The 17,335-nt window shown below is 38.4% G+C and overlaps 2 protein-coding genes across 3 annotated transcripts in view; one reads left to right on the plus strand and one right to left on the minus strand.

Annotated features, from left to right (window-relative positions):
* LOC136857322 (SET domain-containing protein SmydA-8) overlaps nucleotides 1-17,335 on the minus strand; it is a 143,659-nt gene that overhangs the window by 90,457 nt on the left and 35,867 nt on the right. The window lies entirely within an intron of this gene.
* The window catches only part of Coq3 (ubiquinone biosynthesis protein COQ3, mitochondrial), a 39,638-nt gene that overhangs the window by 17,723 nt on the left and 4,580 nt on the right, over nucleotides 1-17,335 (plus strand). The window contains exons 3-5 of one of the 2 annotated variants that reach the window (XM_067136500.2): nucleotides 8,624-8,750; nucleotides 13,582-13,824; nucleotides 14,842-16,675. In XM_067136500.2, the coding sequence (XP_066992601.2) occupies nucleotides 8,624-8,750; nucleotides 13,582-13,824; nucleotides 14,842-14,865 (394 nt within the window). In that variant the 3' untranslated portion in view covers nucleotides 14,866-16,675. Of the gene's footprint in view, nucleotides 1-8,623; nucleotides 8,751-13,581; nucleotides 13,825-14,841; nucleotides 16,676-16,961; nucleotides 17,122-17,335 lie in introns of those variants that run through there. The other variant, XM_067136499.2, reaches the window with a different exon arrangement.

A 17,335-nucleotide genomic window follows, 5' to 3' on the forward strand; every position in this document is an offset into this window, starting at 1 on the left:
GTAGAAGTCTCCATTTCCTTCCCATCTTGTCTCACATATATTTAATACTAGCTGATGTACCCATGCTTTGCTACGGGATTCTCAGAAAGACTGTCTTTGTGGTTTTCCTACCTAAAGTCGTCAGAAGGAATGTAGTGATTAAAAGCAATGTTATATAAAATACTCGATCAAATTAATAAACCGCACATTTTCTCACTTTTAACGAACAGTGCTACGGTGCCGATCTAACAGTCCAAAGTTCCAGTGCTGCAGTGACCAGACCGCAGACAGCCGTGAACACTTCTCTGCCATTATCCCGTTAAATATGCACACTTCTCGTTCCAAACGTATCAGTAGTTTCAGAAATGTATCTAACTCCCCAGCTACTTCCCGCCAAATTTCAGGCAGGCTGTTATACTCGGTATGACTGGGTGAGTTGACTGTGCAGTTAGGGGCGCATAGCTGTGAGCTTGGATCCAGGAGGTAGTGGGTTCGAACTCCACTGTCAACAGCCCTGAAGATAGTTTTCCGTGGTCTCCAATTTTCACACCAGGAAAATGCCGGGGCTGTAGCGTAATTAACGTAGGGGCTACTTCCTTCCCACTCCTAGCACTTTCGTATCCCATCGTCGCCATGTGTCCTATCTGTGTTGGCGCGATGTAGAGCAAATTTTAAAAAAACTCGGTATACAGCAGTAATCCCATCTATCGGAGATTAATGGCAGCAGAGACACAAAGCAAATCACAACAAACAATGGTCAATGTAATGTTATTGTTGATCAATGTTATGAGCTTTCTGTATTGTAGGCCTTCACATTCAGTTTTCTTTCAACTTTGTTATATAAGGCCGTCTTATAAAATTAATTATAGCGTAGACTGTAGTTCCTTATTTCCCGACTCTACATACCGATTTTCATTAAATTATGTTTACCCACTTTCTCGTGATGGCGCTGATATGATCTTAGCAACAAAAATTCATATTCATGAATATATCCGTTATCATAGCCGGTACGGTCAAAATGTATAACACATAAATGATCGGAAATTTAATACTATGTAACTTTAATTATATAGTAATTGTCAATAAGACCACTAATAACACAAATATTCGAGAATTAAATTTTGGGCCTTCCCCTAAACTACCATTTTTCTCAGCGCAAATAAGATTATTTATGGCGTAGATTGTAACGACTTATTCGCTGACTTTGCATACCTATTTTAATTAAGATAGAACCACTAATAACAAATATTTGAGAATTAAATTTTAGGCCTTCCCCTAAACTACCATTTCTCTCAGCGTGAAAAAGATTATTTATGGCCTAGATTGTAGTGACTTATTCCCGGACTTTACATACCGATTTTCATTAAATTCTCTTCAGCCCTTTTCTCGTGATGCGTGTACAGACAGACAGATATTACGAAAAGTTAAAAAATGCATTTCCTTGTTACTATGGACATGACTGATACAGAAATACCATCCTTTTCAAATTTTGAGCAATGTACAGACAAAACTCTTATTTTATATATATAGATTACATTTTAGGCCATCCACCAAAGTACCATTTCACTCAGCGTGAATAAAATGACGTATAGCCTATATTGTAGCGACTTATTTCCCATCTTTGTCTACCGATTTCAAATAAGATACGACCACTAATAATATAAATATTTGAAAATTAAATTTTAATAATGTTATTTGTTTTATGTCTCACTAAATAACTACTCTTTTACGGTTTTCAGAGACGCCGAGGTGCCGGAATTTAGTCCTGCAGGAGTTCTTTTACATGCCAGTAAATCTACCGACACAAGGCTGACGTATTTGAGCACCTTCAAATACCACCAGACTGAGGCAGGATCGAACCTGCCAAGTTGGGGTCAGAAGGTCAGCGCCTTAACCGTCTGAGCCACACAGCCCGGCAAAAATGAAATTTTAGGCATTCCCCTAAACTGCCATTTCACTCAGTGTGAATACAATTATTTATGGCCTAGATTATATCGACTTATTACCCCAACTTTGCATACCGATTTTCATTAAGACACGACCACTAATAACATAAATATTTGAGAATTAAATTTCAGGCCTTTCCCTAAACTACCATTTCACTCAGTGTGAATAAAATAATTTATAGCCTAGATTTTAGTGGTTCATCACCCGACTTTACATTCCGATTTTCTTTAAATTCTCTTCAGCTGTTTTCTCATGGTGCGTGTACATACATACAGACAGAAATTACGGAAAATAAAAAAGCATTTCCTTGTTACTGTGGACATGACCGATACAGAAATACCATTCTTTTCAAATTCTGAGCAATGTACAGACAAAACTTATTTTATATTTATATAGATTACACATTTCAGACCTTCCCCTAAACTACCATTTCACTCAGTGTGAATAAAATTATTGATGGCCTAGATTATAGCGACTTATTCCCCGACTTTGCATACCAATTTTCGTGAAGATACGACCACTAATATAATAAATATTTAAAAATTAAATTTTAGGCCTTCCCCTAAACTGCCATTTTTCTCAGCCTGAATACAATTATTTATGGCGTAGATTATATCAACTTATTACCCCGACTTTGCATACTGATTTTCATTAAGACACAACCACTAATAATATAAATATTTGAGAATTAAACTTCAGGCCCTCCCCTAAACTACCATTTCACTCAGCGTGAATAAAATAATTTATAGCCTAGATTGTAGTGGTTCATCACCCGACTTTACATTCCGATTTTCATTAAATTCTCTTCAGCCGTTTTCTCGTGATGCGTGTACATACAGACAGACAGACAGACAGAAATTACGGAAAAGTAAAAAATGCATTTCTTTGTTACTGTGGACATGACCGATACAGAAATACCATCCTTTTCAAATTCTGAGCAATGTACAGACAAAACTCTTACTTTATATATATAGATATCTATCTCATTCTTCCTCATCTGGTCTTTCACTTCATCCAGTTTACCCGCTTTCAATAGCATTTGTACATTCCATGTTCCCATCTTCATGGCGGTTCAGAGTCATGCAGAAGTAGATTCATCTTGATGCGTAGACAGCTTGATTCTTACAATAGCGTCCCCGATATGAGCGAAGTCCCAGATAAGATCGTTAACTGCCTCTACAACTTCGGCATAGCTAACCTCGAGAATATTCTCCCAGATTGCACATAAACGAAAGTCGTAGTACGCATTTCCAACCAAACTTCCGGATAAATGTGCAAATTGCCACATAAATTTAAACCACACTTTTATCTGGCTGTCGTAGTACAGGCCCTTAGTTGTGTCATAACGAGTAGAAGAGAAAGTGTGAGCTCTTAAGTTGTTCCCTGTTGGCTAGTATAGGGACTGTGATGAATCATCCGCTAGGGGCAGCACCATTACTATCTGAGGGTTGGTATCTGTAGTTGTAATATGGTTGTGTTCGTAGTGTTGTTCTGTGAAGGCAAAAACTTAATTGTCGTGCATTATTGTTAAGTGAAAGTGAAGAGCATGTGATTTGGTGATGGTATTCTTTTATTTAGTGTAAATATAGCGCTGAGTTTATAAAACTTACAAAAATACCGACGAGGAAAAAATGCCTACTTGCTTCGTTCCAGGATGTAAGTCTAGCTACAAAACTACAAAAGATAAACACTTCTTCAAACCACCTAAAAATGAAGCAGAATTTTCAAAATGGGAAAAGGCGATTCCCAGAAAGGACAAAAAGCTTTCTGATAAGTGTTATGTGTGTGATTCACATTTTTCGGATGAATTTATTATTAAATCAGTTTTATTTGTAATACAGGGCAAACAGGTAGAAATTCCTAGAGATAGATGGAAACTGAAAACTGGCGCTGTCCCTCATATATTCCCCAATTTGCCACAGTATCTCATGAAACAATTAAGCAAACAAAAATCACCCCGTAAAAGACAGCCTCCGCGAAGACAGAGGAAAGTTCAAGAACCAAATCACACAGGCCTCACCGCAAATTAAATTTCGATGCTTTTTCTGAGAGTGATAAAAGAAATGAAATAGATTCATACACAGCTAAAAAGACAATAATTTCACTTAGAAACATACTAAAGAGACAGGGATGTAATATAATGACTATCCGTTATAAATTGAAAATAGCTAATGCTAAGATTTTGTTGCTAGAAAAACAACTAAGAGATTCCAAATTACAGCCAAATTATTCAAGTGAGCCGATATTAAGCAGAAATCAAAAGGTGATTATTGACACCATGCTAAAAAAATGTCAGCTAAGAAATAAGGAATGAGATATGATAATGAATTCCTTTTAGATAGTCTCTTATTTAAAATTACATCACCTAAGGGCTATAGACACTGTTTAATGCATAACATGCTTCCCCTTCCTTCGGAGGCTCACCTGCGAAAATTAGTTAAAGGTCTTAAGTGCCCTTACGGGGTGAACACCCATGCCATTAGTGCTATTGAGAACTATTTCTGCGATGAGAAGAGTGAAAACAATCGCACGGGAATTCTCATATGTGACGAATAAAACCTAAGAGAAGAGGTTCAGTTTAACACCAACTCATTAAAAGTTGATAGATTCGTAAATTTAGGAGAACACACCCAAGAACACGGGAAAAATAAACTTTCAAATCATGCGTTAGTGTTCATGTTTGTGCCCGTATTGCATAATTGGGTTCAACCGGTTGCTGTGTATGCAAGCCGAAATTCCACACCTGGTGATATTTTGTCACAAATTTTAATCTAGGTGGTCTTACAACTGGAGCAAATTGGTGCCAGAATTATAGGTTTCACCTCAGACAGAAGTCAGTCTAATAAAAAAAGTGTGGAAATGTTTAGGAATAAATGGAAAAGAAGGGAAGGTTGTGTGCTCTATTTCTAATCCCTTTGATTCTAGTAGGAGACTTTGGGCCTTTTCAGATGCTGTACATATAATTAAGTGCATCAGAAATAATTTTCGCGACAAAAGGCTAGTCTATTCAATAATGAAGTTGTGGACTTTAAATTCTATCGACAAGTGTTTGAAATGGATAACTGATATAAATTTGCAGGTTTGAAAGTTTGCCACAAGCTAACGTCTGCACATATAGACTCCACTTCATTTCAGCGCATGAACGTGAGACTTGCTTTTCAGTTATTTAGTAATTATGTTGCAAATGGCATAAAGTTCTTTAGACTGATAAACTCGGTGGGATTTGAAGACAGCGAACCGACAGAAACGTTCACAAGGGAATTGACATCCTAATAGATGTATTAAATACTTCTACACCGGCAGGGGCTCTTTATAAAGATTCAGTAGAGCATCAAACCTTAATAAAATGGAGAGATAACCTCAATGGGAATACTTTTGCTTCAGAAAGAACTCTTGAATCCCTAAGAGTAACGATTGAGAGCACCATACAGGTGTCTGAGTATTTATGGAATAATGGATTCCAATATATGCTCACAGCCAAATTTAATCAAGATCCACTAGAACAGCACTTTGGTATACTATGCTCATTAAGTTGTGACGACCACCCTTCGACAATAGATTTTCTGAATTTACACATGTTGCAATCTATTTATATCCCAACCAAACTTGCCCTCTCATCGGGTAGTAATTGTGAGCCCATCTTTGAACTGACATTGACATCATTCGTCAATCAAATGAGAACACTGGCTAAGAAGACAGGAGAGACAAATAAGGCTGTAGTAGAAAATGCACAAAAGAAAATAAGACAAGCACTAGACTTCACCGAGAACATGGATGACCTCTTACCGGACTGGGAGAACAATTTAGGTCTAATTAACAGTGATAGCCGCAGTCTTGCAAAGGAGTGTTTGATTTATTATCTAGGAGGATATATAGTACGCAATGTATCCAAGGTCACAAAATGTCGTAAATGTGTCAGCCTGCTTCACGGAAAGCCTACAGAAGAAATGCTTGCCGCAGCCCTCACATTTATTATGGACTATAGCAATAAATACAGCACTAACAGCAGTTTCCTCATCCATCCCTCAAGAGCACTTTATAATGTGTTCGTGCAAGTTGAAAGTGTAGTGGAACAAAAACTCTCCTGTGAACATAGTCTATGGGGCGATGTATTTTACGAGTGTTTGGACAGTTTGCACAGTGTCACAATTAATTAGAAAGAATTAGGATGCTGCGATGACCATGTTGCGGACATTATCCCTAAACTTGTGTTACATTATATGAAATGTCGATTTTATTTTGTAACAAGACAGATTGAGAAAGGAACTGAAATCTTCTAAGACCACAAAGTCTTTCCGGAAGCTATCTAAACTATCTGACAACTGACTTCTGGAATGGTAAGCAAAAGCATAATATTTTGCATGCAATAATTGTCTTTTATTCGTATGCTAACTTCTAAGCTCAAGCTCAAATACTGCTGGGAGAGTGGCCTAGCGGAGGAACCGATGAACTAAGCGAGTGATCACACTTCTTCCTTCTACTCGCTATGGTTGTGTTATGAATGTTGAAATTTGCATAGCCGTATCTTAAGGCCATAATGCATTAGGTGAAATATAAAGAGTATCCCAGCTCATCAAATAGTGTGTGTTTTATTGAAATGAATTGTGATTGGTAAAAGTGAAATACATGCTATTCTGCCAAAAGCTACTTGAGATAGGGTTGGAAAGGAGGAGTCAGAGAGAAGTGTGGAGGTGTGGATGGCTAATGATGTGATTGGTTACTTACAACATTAATATTACACTAAGTTTACTGCTTTATTATTTGGAGTACAGGAATGTGCAGTTTGTGCAGTAGAAAAATCATGTTGTCAGTCTTAGCACGGAAGTAAAGTTATCTGTTGTGTTTTTGTCGCCTAGCAACCGTCATGGAGATTCCTTGCCCTTCCTTAGTGCTGACACCCGATGCACTTTTTGTCTGTGGGAGTCTAGCGCTGTTGTGATTCCATGTCACATTCGGTGCTCAGCAGTCAACACACACAGCTTACCTGGCCATGGTTTCATCTTTCCATTTCCACTTCACAATCACACCCCAACAGTCTACTTGGGCAACTCTAGAAGGGTCGAAATGGCCCTTATCGATTGCTTACTGATGTCTGATGTGGCAACCAATAACCATTGTACATTTGAAGTCAATATGCTCCCTTGCTCCACCCATTCTGTAGGTATCTTTTAGCACTAAATAACATTGAGTACTCACCCGCCTTTTATAGCATCAGCGGTAGTCTTCTAGGCTCAGATTTACATGTACAGAGGGATGCCTGAATAATTTCAGTTAGGTAGTGTAAATCATAATTAAAGTGAATTTGGTTGAACAATAAGTTAGGGATTATATTGGTGTAGGCTTTCACAACAGATGTTAACTGACGAGTCTTGACAAGACAATATCACCTCAGCCTAATGTCCCAAAAGATCAAATTTGTCAGTTTAGGGATTCTTAAAATACTGGTCTTGACAATCTGTTTCCAAACTTGTGGCTGGTAACAAATGATATTATTTCATGAAGAATTAATTCAGTAACGGACAAAACCTTCTTTAAAAAATAGTTATTGATTAGAACGGATGAGTAGGTGGGGGGCAGTAGAATAAAATCCATGGTATCCCCTGCCTGTCATAAGAAGCGAGTGAAAGAGGGTCTCTGAACTTGAAAGCATGGATTGACGTCCATGTTCTCCTACTTGAGTCTAGCCTTGCTTCCACTTATTTGTGTCAAGCTCCTTGCTTTCATCTTTCCTATCTGATCGTCCTTGGTCAGCTCTTGTTCTCTTCCAACCCCGATGGTGTTAGGTTTACGAGGCCTAGAAAGTCTTTCATTTTCACACCATTCATAGTCCTTACCTTTCTTTTGCTGATAGCCTATTTCTTCAAAGGGTCGGACTTTGTCCATTCTTTCCTGTGATTAGTGTTAAGAGTACTTGTACTTCCTCTTAAGGGGGCAACCTACACCTTTAAACATAGAAAAATGGGGTGCATTAAACGTTTTGTCCGCAGCAATGGAAATTAATACTAAAAGGAAACTTTGTATGACAAACACATTATTCCTTAATAATATGCCTACTTCTTTAGAAATCATATAAACCTATGCCATTATATATAATTAATTATTCAAAATGGCAGTGTATTATGGCCACTTTTGCCGTTTCCCTGATAATTTGCAAACACATGAATATTTTTCTATGATTCATTTTTTTATGATTATAGCTATAACATTTACTAGAATTAGTGAAGTCCATCTCGTATAAATATATTTTTCATTAAGTTATTTTCAAGTAGTCCATTTTTCGTTAAATTTCATTTGAAAGTTCTTTTTTTAACTAACCAAGGAAGGTAGCTCACTATTATATCTTCTTATTCTTTATGAAATATACATGCATACAAAATTTCATCTTATTATCTTAAAAACTTTCAGAGTTATGAGGGAAACGGTTCTGAAAAACAAAAGTTACGGGAAACGAGTAACAAACTTACCCATAAAGAGCTTGCTTGGGGTACAGGGCTTCGTATCTATGGTCATAACTCCAAAATTATTGGAAATATTAACAAAAATTTTTCACTGTTATAAGGAGAAATGTTCAGTTTTAAATGAAAAGTAAATTGAAAAATCGCATTTTTGGTTGTTCAGAGGTGTCGGTCACCCCTTAAAAGAATATTTACCACCACCACCAGACAAGGAAATAAATTTTCTTTTCCTTTGTTTTCAGGATAAAGTTCATAGTTAATGGTTTAGTGAATACTGGTCGTATTACTCAAAAAGATTACAATAAACCTGAACCTTTAGAAGGCATGAAACTTTTGGATGTTGGCTGTGGTGGCGGAATTCTGGCAGAGGTAAGCAGGCTTCAAAATATGAAGGTATGAAGTGGCAAGTGATGCATCAATGTAAAGTGAAGCTCAAAAATCTCATTTAACAAAACTAGTTATTACCGTTAATTTGGTTTAGATTTGATCCACAAGTCATTCAGTGTATCCAAGGATGAAGAAGGTGATTGACTGCTTCGAAGAAATTTGTTAGGTGAGATTCCAGTTGGAATGTGGATATTTATAGTTCAGTTCAAGAAAATAAAATGTTTGTGTAGTGCATAAAGAATTTTTAAAGACTTGCAAGAACTGCTATTTCACTTTACATCATGGCATCATCCATCATGCCAGTGTTGAAAACTTGAAATGTGTAGCCATTTGAAAACAGAGAAATGGTTTTGAAAGACCATCTGTAAGGAGTTAAGAAATTACTAAGCAGAATTTTATAGAAATTGTTGACCTTGAAGGAGCAGTTACGTGGTTAAGAATGAATTAGTTTGAATTAGGAATATTACAAGTGATTATAAAACAAATAACATATTTTCTTTATTGTTCAGTTTCACTGTCAGACTGATGTCATGCAACACCTCTGTCTATGTTCTGTATAATGTTTGCAGAAAGGATTGCTACATAGCCCAGGTAGAGAAACTTGGTTTTTTTTTTTTAAAGTGAAAATTCTTGTTCCCTTAGTTGAGCTTAGCATGCCAGGTGGCAGCTAGAATATGATTCCAGTTTTCTTTAATTAGCATGGTGGTTTAGCCCAGTGGCAGTACATGATCCTTGCTAAAGTGTTAGTGTACTAGTTTGTAGAAACATGCATAATACACAATTCATGAGTATTAGTACATGTGCTTTTAAACTTGCATAAACCAATACGTTCCATACCATACATCTTCAAGTCCTACATCTTGAGAGACAGCTCCATTTATGGTAAAAGAAATGTTTATAATAGAATGGCAGGACCCCAGATTCTTCTTGCAGCTATTCAGGAGGTTCTTCATTTAAATTAATGGTGGTTTTGATCATCTTTCTTGCATCTGTGTACTTCTTAAATGAGCTTTTATCCGTCTCATTGCTGAAGGAGATCATCTGACAGAGGCCTTTGGAAGGTTCTGTAATTTTTCATCATAACTGGCTCTGTATTGAGCAATTCAACAAAATGTCCCCTGTTAATTTAGTTGTGGTTTTCAGTATGGCCCTTAAGAGGCAGCTCTTGCTCTGCCAAGAAATAAACAGCATCTATTAGACAACTAACTATACAGTATACCTGTTTGCTTTACCTTTCTCATTGTTTGTTCCAATTAGTTTTGAAGGCTAGGCTTAGGGATTCATCTATTTTAGTGCTAACAAAGTTCAGTGAAGTTATTTTGGAATGGCCTTCACACTGTTTATATTGTTTCTTCAGTATATAATAACAGTCAGCATCACAAACTCCTGTTTTTATCCAAACATTTTTGTCTGTTGAAAATAAAAGGCAAGATCAACAAATACAAGAAACATGTCTTTCTACATTCACAGAGCCATGTATCATTTGTTTACTGTATATCATTAAAACAATGCACTTTGTCCCTTTCTTCTGTTACCATAGCTGCTATGATAGGTGTGGATCTAGAAACTATGGAGTAGATATTTGGGAACTGAATGAGATTTCTAGATCCCAGTGGGTGGATAGTGGGTAAGGATCTGCCCTCAGATAGCCTTTACCTGAAACTGCATGGTTACTTGTAAGTTAGAAGGTGTATCTAGAAGAGTTATAGGGAAGTACATTCAGGAAAATTAGGTGAACTAGAGAGCGGTGATGAGAGTATATGGAACTCAAAGTCAAGTAAGGATGACATGAAGTTGTTAGTGGTAAACTGTATCAGTATTGGAAGGAAAGGAATATAATTAATTTAATTTATATACACTGCCTGACAAAAAAAGTTAAGCACCCAGAAGGAGTGGTTGAAAGTGAATGAAACTACTTTTGCTGAAAGATCATGTGCGTTTATTGAACTGATTACAATATGGGTTGAAAGAGACAAGGCTGTAGGTAGTTACAGGTGGAATGTTGGCACCAGGTCATGCATGCCCTTATGCAGTTTGCAATGGTGTCAAACAACCTTTGGATGCTTTCCTGAGGCAAGTTCATCCATAGTTGTTACAGCTGTCCCTCCAGATCCCACAAGTTCTGGGACGGAGTCCCCTTCCAGTGTCATCCCACACGTGTTCAATGATGGAGAGGTCCGGGGATCTTGCTGGCCACAGGAGTATCTCAACATGCTCTAGGCAGTCCATAGACACACGTGCTGTGTTTGGACATGCATTATCTTGTTGGAACACGGTCCCAGGGTGCTGTGCCATAAGGGGTAGGATGTGCGGACGCAGAATGTCTGTGACGTATCCCTGTGCCATCAAAGTCTGCCAAAGCACTATTAGAGTTGACTTGAACGCATATTCTGTGGCTCCCCGCACCATGATGCCAGGAATTACGCCTGTGTGTCTTTCCACAATATGGGCAGGTTCTGCCCTCTGCCTTCGACGCCGCCATACCCGCACACGATCGTCATCGGAGGTCATTGAGAAGCGGGACTCATCACTGAACATGATGCGATGCTGGTCTTCCTCTGTCCATGCCTCCTGGGCAAGGCACCACTTTATACACAGGTGTTGGCACTCTGGTGTCAATGGCAACTGACGCATGGGGCGGTAAGACCCCACTCCAGCGGATGCGAGTTGTCGAGACACTGTACGGGAACTCGCAGGATATTGTAGAGTCTCCAGTACATGTTCGCGGATGGCGGGTGCTGAAGTTATGGGATCCCGCAATGCTTGGCACACCATACGACGGTCCTCTCTCGGGTTGGGGTTTCTTGGTCGACCCGACCTGCATGACGTGATTGAGTGCTCTCATGTACCCACTGAGTCCAACATTGAGCCACTGTGACATCTGAATGGTCCACATGCCTGGCAATTGCACGATACGACCATCCACCCTCATGCAGTCCCACAATGCGGCCTCTATCAAATGCTGTCAGTTGGTGGATAGGCTGTCTTAACGCATCTGCAAGGCATCGCGGGTGCTTCGTACTGTACGTAGTCTTCTCTGTACGTCTTGCTTAAACTGTCTGACTCACAGCAGTTGACTGGTAACAACTTATCAACAGCAGGGCGGTGCCATCACGAATGCACCCTGGTGGGCGTTCTACACATTACAGATCTAATAATTTTCTTACATATCAGGGGTATGCATGTATACCGAAATGGGATAATATTGGACTGCTCCTTCTGGGTGCTTAACTTTTTTTGTCAGGCATTGTATATTTGATGATGATGCTTGTTGTTTAAAGAGGTCTAACATCTAGGTCAATGGCCCAGATATATATTTACGAGATACACTATTGTAATGGGAGTTAAATCATGGCTGCTGAGAAGTAATATTATGGATGCAGAAACTTTCTCTTGGAACTTGAGTGATTATCACAGAGACAGGATAGAATCGAAAGGAGGGGGAGGATTCATACTGGTGAAAGAAGAATTTGTGTTATGAAAAAGTTAAGGATGACAAACATGAAATTCTAGGTGTAAGGCATCTTGATGTTTTTGATGTTGATGTTTTTAGGGTGCACAGATCCAGAAAGAATGACACTGATGCAGAATTATTTGATATCATAATCAGCTGTGTGGGTAACTATGAACAAAGGAAACAAAGGAGCGTTATGTAGCAAGTTGTATCAGTTTATCAACTCTTTACTGGGAAGGTAATGCAAATGGCGGAAAGCATGATCACGGCGAGCTTAGGAATTGTGCTGGCTGCCAAAGCCTGTCGCACTCCTTTGGGGCATGAATTAATGAACGACAGATGGAATGAAATTATATTGGAGAGTGTTGCTGGAATGAAAGATCACAGGGGAAAACCGGAGTACCCGGAGAAAAACCTATCCCACCTCCCCTTTGTCCAGCACAAATTCACATGGAGTGACCAGGATTTGAACCACGGAGTCCAGTGGTGAGAGGCCAGCGCGCTGCCGCCTGAGCCACAGAGGCTCTTCCCAAATCTTTAGTACCAGACATAAATTTGTGGTTGAGATGGGTATTAAATCCTAGACCTCTCTTCCAGCAGCTGACTATTCTTACATTTAGACCAGAGAGATGGTCACTGTGTGTAACTGCTAGAATATTTTTGTAATGTTGGTACATACAGTATATTATATGGTCATGTAGCAACCATTTTGCAATGAAATATTGATAAATAAACATCAAAATAGTTGAAAGTGATGTTTCAAACAAACCACCTGGTTACTGGTCGGGTTAATTATCTGACTCCAAAGGAGTGTCAGTGTAGCTGACGTTTAAGTTCATAATGTACTGTAACTCGAATTTGTAAGAAGAGAGCAAATTGCATGCAACATTGCGTTTTCATTAGCCTTTTATCTAGAATACCTCCTTCATACCACAGCGGTAGTACACATGACTAGTGGTTGCTGCTTCAAGTGTCAAGCAAGTCAAGGAACTTGATGAAATTGTAAATGAAATACTGTATCTGTTTCTATGTGATGTCCTAGTATTATGCTTGTAGTTTTATCACTCACTTGCTTTGATAAATTATCCTTTTTTATATATTTCCTTCTCTTCTGTTGATGGTGTTGGACAAGTTTGATGCATAAATTTCTTGTCTGCTGTGTGTATGTTGTGTAAGATTGTAAACCTGAACATCTCTCTTCACTCTTGACAGAGGTATGGTGATACCATTTTTTGTCATGATTCCCTGTCATTGATTTGCTTGATTAGATAATACAGTGTTCTTAAAAACTTAAAAATGCATGTTAACTTTTCACAGAGCAGGTAGGTTGTACTTTAATCAAATTGATGGATTTTACAGCCCTTAGCAAGACTAGGAGCTAACACTACTGGTTTGGATGCAGGCAAGGATCTGATAGATGTAGCGAAGGTACATGCTGCCAAAGACCCAGCATTAGCTGCTCGCTTATGTTACATGCATAACACCATTGAGGAGCATGCAGACCATAATAAAGAAACGTATGATGCTGTTGTAGCCTCTGAAGTGATAGAGCATGTTGCTGATAAGAAGATTTTTGTTGATCGTTGTGTAGCAACTTTGAAGGTATGGATCAGCATTTGCTACTTTTATACTGTGTAGTCTGTTAACCTTTTCACTCCAGTGGACTGCTGTAGCAGTCATGTGAGAGCGATGCCATATGGCCGGCGGACTGCTATAGCAGGTGCGTGTTGTTTTGCATTTCTGTGCTTAACTGTGGTAGACTGCTGGAGAAGTTCTTTGTGATATCTGACAGTTGTCTTGTGAGTAGAGTCACCAGATATCAGGGGCAATCAGTTTGAAGGTAAGGGTTCGAGTGACATTCCTAAATGTAATAGCTGTTCACTGCCAACGTATTACCACTTCTATACGTAGCTTCAGTGCATTGTGGTACCATATTTCATAATGTATGAGAAACTATATACCGCGGATGAAGTGATTATCCTCGTATCGGGTAGTGATTTTGAAGAAAATTAAGGCAGGAAATGTTAAACTCTGCCAATGCTGTGTTCAAAGCCTTGGATCTAAAAGAAGGATAGGAAGCTTTGCTTGAATGAAAATGACTAAAATAAATGCAAAGATATTTGACTGAACTATATCTATTGTTTAAAAGTCAACTTGTCGTGTGTTAGGAATGTGAACAAATGCAAGCAAGAAAGCAGAAACTATACAATACAGCAGGCACAGCCCTCTGCTGTAGGCAATCATCCTCAAGCCCATGCATCCGCTCTCACTTTGCCAGAGTGAAAAGGTTAAAGCATTGTCTGTGTTCTCATGATGGCATTGCATATTGTGATTGGGTACCATATTGACATGCATTATCAGAGCAGTTGATCACAGTAAATATTTATTCCTTCATATTAACCTCCTTAGCATTGCCTTTTGTATTGTATATTTAGCTTTTCTTTTTGTTCCCTGTTGGCATGAAGATTTTCTCCTTTCATGTTTTTTATTTTCCTGAGTTATTGGCCACATACTCAAGCACAACACACTTATTCAAATAATTATGAGGTAAAGTTCTGGAGAAGAGAACATGGGAACAACTAAGAAAGTCCTATATTAACAACACTTTCTTTGTACTAGGATGCAATTCGTATGCCAATGTGAAGAAGATTGCAGTGGAGCTTCAGATATGTTACAGTGACAAGGCCTTACCTTTAGATGATGATACTTATACTGCTTCTGGGTTTGTATGTGCTATTTCTAACAAAGGCAGAATATACCGTATGATTTAATATTTTTTGTCTTTATTAGATTGGATAATGTAAACAAAGAAGGATTTGACTTTTGCAAGGAGTACAAATGGGTTGTAAAGAAAGAGTTGATAATCTTGTTGATTTGCCCCTTAAAACAACACTCACCATACCGAATCGTCCAAATATTGAATAACTGGGAAATTGCAGTGCGGCCAGTATTCAGTATGAACATTAAAACAAGAATAATAGTTAACACCACCTTTCCAATACTTATCTTTCCTATATTTAGGAAATAGTAGGTTCAAACCCCACTGTCCTGAAAATTGTTTTCCGTGGTTTCCCATTTTCACACCAGGCAGATGCTGGAGCTGTACCTTAATTAAGGCCATGGCTGCTTCCTTCCCACTCCTAGCCCTTCCTGTCCCATCGTCGCCATAAGACCTATTTGTGTCGGTGCGACGTAAAGCAACTAGCAAAAAAAAAAACAGATGCAGGTCTTTTGATTTGGCGCCCATAGGGGACCTGCGTGTCGTAATGAGGATGAAATGATGATGAAGATGACACATACACCCAGCCCCCGCGCCAGCTAAATTAACCAATTATGGTTAAAATTCCTGACCCTGCCGGGAATTGAACCCGGGGCCCCTGTGACCAAAGGCCAGCATGCTAACCATTTAGCCATGGAGCTGGACACTACATGATAGTCAAGCTAAAGATTTAAACTCCGATGTAATTGATGCAATTGTGTTAGTAATAATGAAAATTTATCGTTTAAATAAACACTTTTACATTTTAATTTGGAGCACCCACTGACTCAGTCCGGTGGTATTTGAAGGTGCTCAAATACATCATCCTCGTGTCAGTAGATTTACTGGCACGTAAAAGAACTGCTGCGGGACTAAATTTCGGCACCTCAGCGTCTCCGAAAACCGTAAAAGAGTAGTTAGTGGGACGTAAAGCAAATAACATTATTATTATTATTTTTATTAGACTCTGACCAATGGCTAATCGGCTGACAGTTTCTGCAATTAACATTTTGATGTTGCTCTTCTATCAGTTAACGAAAGAAGAAAAATTGCGTGGGTGGTTTCAACAAGATTCAGCCCCTGCTCTTACAATCTTGGAAGTGTTTGCAGACAGAGTGATCAGTGCTGGTCTATTTCCCCCTTGTTCTTCAGATCTAACAATGTGTGATTTTTACTTGCGGGGTAAACTGAAAGGAAAAAGTGTATCGAACAAATCCTCACACATTAGAGGAATTGAAAGGAAACATTGCGAAGGAAATCAGAAACATTATGGTGGCAGAACTCACTTGTGTCAGCCAGAATGTAGTTACAAGATACTATGCCTGTATAACCCTGGAAGGACAACACTTCCAGCACTTTTTATAAGGTAAGATTTTATATAAGATTTTATACAAGCTTAAAGCAGAGTGGCCGCATGCGACATAAGTTCGGCTGAGGCAGCTGCCGTAGCGCAGTGTACAAACATTTGCATTCGGTGTGAGTTTGTATGAAAGACCCTGTCCTCAGACTATATTGAAGTTGAATTTTATTTCAAAAAGTACTTCAGTGATTTTATAAAGTAGTGCCAACAAGTGTTTTCTTTGTTTTTATTGTAATTTTAAAATGTAGATATACACAAATTACCTGTTTCCTGAATACTATCCCGTAATCACTTTTATGACTCTTCCCTTTCTCACTCCCAGTTTTCCATATGTTATTCCCTATTTTTTTAGTATGTTTCAGCATTTTCCCTCTGACTTACCCTTCCGTACTATGCTCTTCTTGTTCATTGTCGGCTGGAATGTGAACTTGTATATTAGCTTCATTTGGTGCCTGCATTGATTGTTAAAGGTGAATATCTTCATAGTTTTTATTGATATTTGATATTCCTATATATAGCACTACAAACTCATTATGACTTCATGCACACTGTAAAGTGTCTGATACTAGTTAATTCAAATATAATGGTAAATTGCTTAATTCCTTCATTGTCTTTTTATAGCCTGGAGGTTCCTTCTTCTTGACAACTCCTTGCAAATCATTTGTGTCATGGTTTGGTGGCATAATACTTGCTGAAAAGATTTTACGTTTGGTACCTGATGGAGTTCATGATTGGGAGAAGTTTATAGCGCCAAAAGAATTGGAATCATTACTGGACACGTGTAAGCTACACACTTGTTATACATTGCTTTTAGTACAATATATTAATATGGAGTTAATGAAAATTGTAGATTCTAATATTTGTGCTGGGCAAGTTTTGACTGTGTGGTTTGAGTTACATAGCTGTGAGCTTGCATTCAAGAAGATGGTTGGTTTGATCTCCACCATCGGCAGCACTGAAGGTGGTTTTCCATGGTTTCCCTTTTTCACACTAAG

Source organism: Anabrus simplex, chromosome 1, assembly GCF_040414725.1.
Source record: "Anabrus simplex isolate iqAnaSimp1 chromosome 1, ASM4041472v1, whole genome shotgun sequence".
In the NCBI taxonomy this organism is placed as follows: domain Eukaryota; kingdom Metazoa; phylum Arthropoda; class Insecta; order Orthoptera; family Tettigoniidae; genus Anabrus; species Anabrus simplex.